This window comes from Gossypium hirsutum, chromosome D13, assembly GCF_007990345.1.
Source record: "Gossypium hirsutum isolate 1008001.06 chromosome D13, Gossypium_hirsutum_v2.1, whole genome shotgun sequence".
In the NCBI taxonomy this organism is placed as follows: Eukaryota; Viridiplantae; Streptophyta; class Magnoliopsida; order Malvales; family Malvaceae; genus Gossypium; species Gossypium hirsutum.
Window position 1 is genome coordinate 20,296,074 of NC_053449.1, and position 7,729 is coordinate 20,303,802.

The 7,729-nt window shown below is 36.0% G+C and overlaps 1 protein-coding gene across 1 annotated transcript; it reads left to right on the forward strand.

The window, feature by feature from the left end:
• Window positions 1-287: 287 nt before the first annotated feature.
• Window positions 288-2,988, forward strand: LOC107919341 (probable protein S-acyltransferase 7). Its single transcript, XM_041108594.1, has 6 exons — window positions 288-363; window positions 1,294-1,550; window positions 1,643-1,813; window positions 1,888-2,151; window positions 2,222-2,455; window positions 2,644-2,988. Exons 1-6 carry the CDS (start codon window positions 288-290, stop codon window positions 2,818-2,820), a joined length of 1,179 nt encoding a protein of 392 aa, XP_040964528.1. The 3' UTR covers window positions 2,821-2,988.
• Window positions 2,989-7,729: the final 4,741 nt, after the last annotated feature.

A 7,729-nucleotide genomic window follows, 5' to 3' on the forward strand; every position in this document is an offset into this window, starting at 1 on the left:
TTTTGATTAATATAATTTTTTATTGTTGCTATTTCACTTTATTTACTTTCTAAACATTTTCATCTCCCCTTATTTATTTATTTTTTCATCAAGTTCGTCATGAGTCGTGAGCACGACTATTATCACGACTATTATCACGATAGTAATTTTGGTCATAAGAAAAGGCTAAATTGGATAACTAATCTCTATGGATTCGACCTTACTGTTTTATACTGCTATTTCGTATTATTTTGTCGTAAGAATTTTTATTTAGTGGTTTCGACGCCCATCAAGAAATGTTCAGAGCTATGTCGAATTTGCTTCGTCCGTGGAATAATCGTTGGCTACTCCCTCAAATGCTATGTATAACAGTGGACTTCCAAGGTTCTCAATCGGTTAAAAGACTATTAATGTAGTGTTATTAACCCTTTCAAATCCGGTTTAGTTTCGTATTAAGAAAATGGGTAACTAATTTTTCTAAGTATTCAAATACTTTATTTTTTCTGTCATGAAATTTCTGAAAATGCGAGTAGTTTATATATATATATTTTTTAAAAAAAATACTTTTTCAAGATTCAAGAAATGAAAGCCTAATTTTCAATATCAAAATTAAATCAAAACTCTGGTAAGGAAAAGTTAATTTCTTTTTATATTTACAAGAAAATAAAATAATTGATAGAAAAAGAAGATGGAGAACAAACAAAGTAAAAAAGAAAAAGAAAAATCAAGTCTACATGAAGAGGGGCTGAGTTGTGGGTTAATCATGAACCCAAAATTTGAGGCGGAGAAAGTTTGTTTTGTTTTGTTTAATTTAAGTTGGAAAAAAAATGATTGATGTGGTATAAAATAATTGAATAGGACCATATATGAATTAGTAGAATGGGTTGAATAGGATCATATATGTAAAATTTGTTTTTTTTTCTTTTATATTTTTATACAAAATTTATAAAAATAAACTTAAACCAAGATTTCATTATAAATATAAAACTTAGATACGATTACAAATCATAATCTCTAAAAATTTGTGATAAGCAACACCTAAATAGAAATGATTTAACAAAATAAAATGTGCCTGCAATTAGATGAAGATGATGGTGCAAAATGTTGTGTATTTAAAGTTCAAAGCACATGGTTCTTTTATCCATGTTAAAACATGTCACTGCAGAGAGATAAATAATGCGATGAAATTGTATTAAAAATTATAGAAACCGATTTAATTAATTTTTTTTCGGCTGTTTTTTTAATCCCACCAATTGAAACAATATTGGATAACATTCTTTTTTCAGATATATTTGTATAAAATTTCATGTTCAGAACACAGCGAGAAGCGGCCCCCACACACCTTTAAACGCTGCGTTTCGATCCCCATCCTTTGGCCTGGGAGTTTGTCGGCCCAGATAGTTAAGGAAAAACCGCATTTCCAGTTTATTTATTTGCTCCCCCTTCAAAAGTTGCTTCGTTTTCCAGTCTCTCCTTTTAAGCGTAATATCAAATCTAAGCGGAAGATCTATGATTCCAACAGGATGGTTGCCATGGAAATAAATGCTGCAAAGGGAACTAGAACATACCAAGTTTGGCCAGGGAACAATGTAACCTTATCCTCTTGTGAATATATATACACTTCGTTTTCTTACTTGTTCGCTAATTATAATATTATGTGCAGGTATTTTTTTGTCATGGCCGACTTGTATCCGGTCCAGATCCAAGAGGGTTGTTCCTGACATCTGTTTCTATCCTGATTTCAACTTGGATTTTCACCATTTACATTGCAAATGATTTGCAAAATACTAACCCCACTCTTGTTATCACTATATGTTCGATTCTAACTATAGTGGTCTGTTCCGCATACTCCATGTATATTTTATAACTTATTACAGCAGTTAGAAAATGATGATCCTTTCATTGCAGGTTATTGTCAACTTGATTCTGGTTACAGCCATTGACCCTGGAATCATTCCCAGAAGCACTCAACAATCATCTGTTGAAGATACTGATAGCAGTAATGGGAGTAGGAGGAAGGAGGTAACTATCAATGGGGTTCAACTGAAACTAAAATATTGTCGGATTTGCAGGATTTTTAGACCTCCAAGGAGTTGCCATTGCGCCATCTGTGACAACTGTGTTGAAAAATTTGATCACCACTGTCCATGGATTGGTCAGTGTATTGCACTGGTATGGTCGGCATGCTTTCACATACATTTCATTTCGAAATATTTGACTGAAACTTCGTTATTTTATGCAGAGAAACTATCGGTTCTATTTGGCATTCTTGATAACAGCACTAGTGTTCTTTATCTACATATTTGCTTTCTCTTGTTGGAGGATTCACCAAAGAATGTTGGAAAGTGGTACCGGGTTGTTTGGAATGCTGAGGAACTGCCCTGAAACCTTGGCATTGACATTGTTTAGCTTTGCTGCCATTTGGTTCCTAGGTGGCCTTGCTATCTTCCACTCCTCTTTAACTGCAATAAATCAGGTGAAGAGTTGGTTTAATGACTGTTTTTACTACAATTGACTGCCATAACTTAGCTACAACAATTTAAATACTGGACCAAGACTACATCGAAATATATGCAAATCGCCACTTTAATTCAGATTACTTGCTTGCAGCTGTGGTGATTTGTGAAGTTTAATGGATCATATCTTTCCTTCAATCTTATGCAGACAGCATACGAGAATTTTCGGAACCGCTATGAGGGCTCTCCGAATCCATATGACAAAGGAATAATAAGTAATATAACGGAAGTGTTGTTTTCACCTTTACCTCCTTCCAGAGTTGATTTTAGGGCTGAAGCAATGCCAAGGTGGAACGTGGAAGATGAGAAGCCTCCTCTTGGCTGATCATTTAAAAGTTCAGAACATAGTGGCAAAGCCTGAGTTGAATGGCTTCTTTCATGAGAGCAACAGTATTTGCTTGGAAAAATCTTTGTAATAACAAATAGTTAAAACGTTTAAAAAGCAAATGCAGATCAAGAATTTTTACAAGAGAGATATCAAATAGCAAGTACCTATAAATACAAACTATGTTACTCGAATTCTATGGTTGTCAATGAATGGAGGTAGTGCAGTAGGACTACTATGACGATGCCAATCAATAATATCATGCTGGTGGCCCTTGTAGCAATAGATTTCTTCATAAATTAGAATCAATTAATGCATCAGATACTATTTATGTTAAAGATAGATAACATTGGTCAAATTCTTGCTCATCGTATAAGGTTTATATGTTTAATTTTTGTGCTTCAAGAGTTAATCTAACAAAAAATAATATAGTACGCAATGCAACTCTAATGCTATAGCTGTTTCTTATCGACAACAGTAAGAATAATGTGGAAAGCCAACTAAAGAGGGTTAGCTTTGGCATGCACTGTAAAGTCTAAATCCATAGTGAAAGTTGAGATCATCTTAGGACAATATGTTATATTGCTCTTCTTCCATGTCCAAAACGACAAAATCCTGCTCCGCAGGAAAAATAAATCAACCTTCACCTAGAACATCTTCAACCATTCCTTGCAGAAATCCATAAGTTCGATCAGCTAACTACGGTTTTATGTCTTTAATTCCTAGCTTATTATAGATAGACAATGGCATTAACTTGATGCTCATCCCTAAATCACAAAGAACCTTGCCGGAAAATTGAGCACCAATTGTACATAGAAAGGTGAAGCTCCCTGGATCACAAAGCTTTGGTGGCAACTTCTTTTGCAAGATAGCACTAGATTCTTCAATCAAAGCCACAGCTTCAAATTTTCAAAACACCTTTTCCTTGATAGAGTATCTTTTATGATCTTAACATAGCTTGGCATCTGCTCTAGAGCTTCGGCAAAATTTATATTTATGGACAACTTCTTGAAAACATTCAAGAATTTTTGAAAGTGCTTCTCTTACTTCTGCTTTTGTAGCCTTTGTAGAAATGCTGGAGGAAGGTATACCTCACTTTAACTGTCTTGTTTGATGTATTTGTACTTTTATCTTATGTTGTAGTGTTTTTAATTTCAACTTCCTTTGCCTTTTTTGCTACCACTTTCAATTTCTTTATCTCTCCTCAAGGTGATTTCCTTACATTACTCTTTGTTTTCTCTTTAAAGATTCAGTTCAATGTTTTCTTGAGGGCACATTCATTTCTGATGAACTTTGGCCTGCAATGCAACAGCAGACTAACATTAAAGCTGAACCAGTGCAGCAGCAACATTTTGTTCCTATGTAACCAGCTTTAAATCTTTTGTAATTTGGCTTTAAAGTTAGTAAGATTAGTTGCTGATTTATTTGATTTCCAATGTGATGTAATAGATAATATGTCAGCTGCATTTTGTGTGTAATTTTAGCTTTACTTTAGTCAAGTAATTAGTGGGAGTAGTTACACATTAGGTAACAGCTTTGTAACCTATATGTTTTTGACTTAATGAAAATTTGAAATGATGATCAGATTTATTTTCAGTTTCTTCTTGTTTAAATTTGTGCATACATTTCTTTGCTTTTTTTATCTTTGTTTTACTGCCAAAACCCTAACAAATGGTATACAGAGCCTGTCATCTTTGAGTGCCTCTGTTGTTGGTAGCTTTCTTTGTGAAGAAAACTTGAAAAGAAAGAAACTAAAGCTGTTGTTTTTTGTTGCTGCAAAATGAGTTTTACACCACCACCATCACCTGTTTTTGCTGGTGAGAACTACCACATTTGGGTAGTGAAGATGAAAACTTACCTCCAAGCACATGACTTGTGGAACGTGGTTGAGAATGACACAGAACCAGCTCCATTGAGGGCCAATCCCACCATTGAACAAATCAGACAACATAGTGAAGAGTGTGCCAAGAAGCATAAAGCAATGACATGCTTGCAAAATGGTGTGTCTGATGTGATCTTCACTCAAATAATGGCTTGTGACACTCCAAAGCAAGCCTAGAAGAAGCTAAAGGAAGAGTTTCCGGGGTCAAACAAAACTAGGCAACAGTAGCTGATCAACCTCATGAGGGATTTTGAGAATTTGAAGATGAGAGAGTCTGAGACCATTAAGCAGTACTCTGACAGAATAATGGCCACAGTCAACAACATCAGACTCCTCGGAGATGATTTTAGTGAGAGCAGAGTTGTTGAGAAGGTCATTACTACCCTTCTTGAAAAATTTGAGTAAAAAATCTCCTCACTAGAGGACTTGAGAGATATATCAACCATATCACTATCTGAGTTGATAAATTCTCTATATGTACTTGAGCAAAGAAGGGCCAACAGGCTAGAGGAGCATCCTGAAGGAGCTTTTCAAGCAAAAACCAAAGAAAGATCAGGTTCGAGCTACAAAGGAAAGAAACCATAGCTTGACAAAATGGACATACCAAAGAGAGATGTAGGGAAGAAAAGGTTCCCACTATGCGTTCACTACAAAAAGTCCACACACTTGGAGATGTATTGTTGGTACAAGCCTGATATTCAATGCAGGAGCTGCAAGCAGTTTGGTCATATTGAGAAGGTTTGCAAAAACAAAGAAAGGGCACAAACTTAGTAGTAGAATCAAGCTCAAGCTGTTGAGGACATTCAAGCTCAAGAGGAGTATGTTTTCACTGCATCCTGTTTTGTAACTTTAAGCAAAGTCAGAAGAGACTAGTTAGTAGACAGTGGTTGCACTCATCACATGGCATCAGATGAAGGGTTATTCAAAGATCTTGACAGAAGCTTTGTTTCCAAAGTCAGGATTGGAGATGGGAACCTTATTGAGGCCAGAGGAAGAGGCAATGTTGTGATCAACACAAAGTCAGGTAACAAAACAATTTCAAATGTCCTTTTTGTACCTGCTATAGACCAAAATTTGCTTAGTGTTGGTCAGTTAATAGACAAGGGCTATTCACTTATTTTCAAGAATAACTCTTGTGTTATTGAGGACACATTTGGTCAATAACTTGTCACAGTAGCCATGACTGAGAGATGCTTCATGCTGGATGTGAATTAGTTGGAAAAGAAAGCCTATACTAGTATTACTGATAAAGCTAGTTTATGGCATAAAAGGTTAGGCCATGTCAATTATAAATCACCCGATTTCCTACACAAACTCAATCTGGTTGAAGACATGTCCAAGGTTGAAGTCAAAGACAAAGCTTGTGAGATATGTCAGCTTGGGAAGCAAGTGAGACTGCCATTTCCAGTTAACAAGGCATAGAGGGCTCGAGACAAGCTTCAATTGGTCCATACTGACATTTGTAAACCAATAAAGACTTCTTCTTTGAATGACAGCAGATACTTTCTACTGTTTATAGATGATTTTACTAGATTCTGATGGATCTATTTTCTGAAACAAAAGTTTGAAGTGTTTAAAGCATTTAGAAAATTCAAAGCCTTGCTGAGAATCAATCAGGGTGCAAGTTAAAGGCTTTGAGATCAGATAAGGGCACTGAGTATTTGTCAGAGAAGTTTCAAAAGCTGTGTGAGTAGGCTGGAATTCATCATCAGCTGACAACCATCTATACTCCTCAGCAGAATGGAGTTTGTGAAAGAAAGAATCGAACAGTGCTTGACATGGCTAGATGCCTACTATTTGAAAGTAAATTGCCAAGCAAATTTCGGGCAGAGGCCGTAAACAGCTCAGTGTACTTGCTTAATAGACTGCCAACCAATGCTGTTAAAGAAAAAACTTCTTTTGAAGCTTGGTTCGGACTTAAGCCAATAATTTTACACTTAAAAGCGTTTGGTTGTGTATGCTATTCACTCATTCCAGCTGAGAAGAGAACCAAACTTGAAAAAATATTTGTGCCAGGGATCTTTTTTGGCTACAACAACACAAATAAAGGCTATAAGATCTTTAATCCCTCGACAAAGAAGATTATGGTGGGCAGGGATGTGAAATTTGATGAGGGAAATGTATGGAATTGGAATGGCATAGATGCAAGCTTGAATGAGAAAAGCCAATAGGATAGTAATTTACAATCAGCTGAAGAAGAAGAGCCAATTGGTGATGACTTCGATGATGAACCTGTGAGAGGCATAAGAACCATCATTGATATCTATCAAAGATGTGATATTGTAATACTTGAACCTACTGATTTTGATGAGGCTACCAAAGAAGAGTGTTGGAAAAGGGCCATAAAAGTTGAAATGGAAATGATACGCAAGAATGAAACTTGGGAATTGGTTGACAGACTAGACCAGAAGAGGGTTATTGGTGTGAAGTGGGTTTTAGGGTCAAATACAATGCTGATGGGACTCTAAACAAGCACATGGCAAGACTTGTGATGAAGGGATACAACCAACAGTATGGGATCGACTTCATTGAAACCTTTGCTCCTATTGTAAGTTTAGATACAATAAGACTTTTGTTTGCCTTAACTGCTCAGAAGTAATGGAGAGTGCATCAGTTGGATGTCAAGTCTGCTTTTTTGAATGGCTTCCTCAAGGAAGAAATCTTCATAGAACAACCAGATGGATTCAAAGTTCTTGATAAAGAGGACAATGTCTACAAGCTGAAAAGGTCTTATATGGTCTGAAGCAGGCACCTAGGGCCTGGTATGACAGGGTTATACATACCTGTCTAGGCTTGGGTTTTAGAAGAGTATCAGTGAGCCTACTCTTTATGTAAAGAAATCAGAGAATGAAACCTTGCTAATTGTGTCACTTTATGTGGATGACTTGTTAGTAACTGGAAGCAATGGGGAGATGATTGGTGAGTTTAAAATGCAAATGCAGGATGTCTTTGAAATGATTGACTTGGGAGAAATGACATATTTTTCTTGGCATGGAAGTAATTTAGACTGATCAAGCTATCTTCATA

Coding starts and splice junctions, on each gene's coding strand:
- LOC107919341 (XM_041108594.1), top strand. CDS start 288: ATGTCGAATTTGCTTCGTCCGTGGAATAATCGTTGGCTACTCCCTCAA. Junction 364..1,293: donor TATAACAGTGGACTTCCAAG/GTTCTCAATCGG, acceptor TTTCATGTTCAG/AACACAGCGAGAAGCGGCCC. Junction 1,814..1,887: donor GTTCGATTCTAACTATAGTG/GTCTGTTCCGCA, acceptor CTTTCATTGCAG/GTTATTGTCAACTTGATTCT.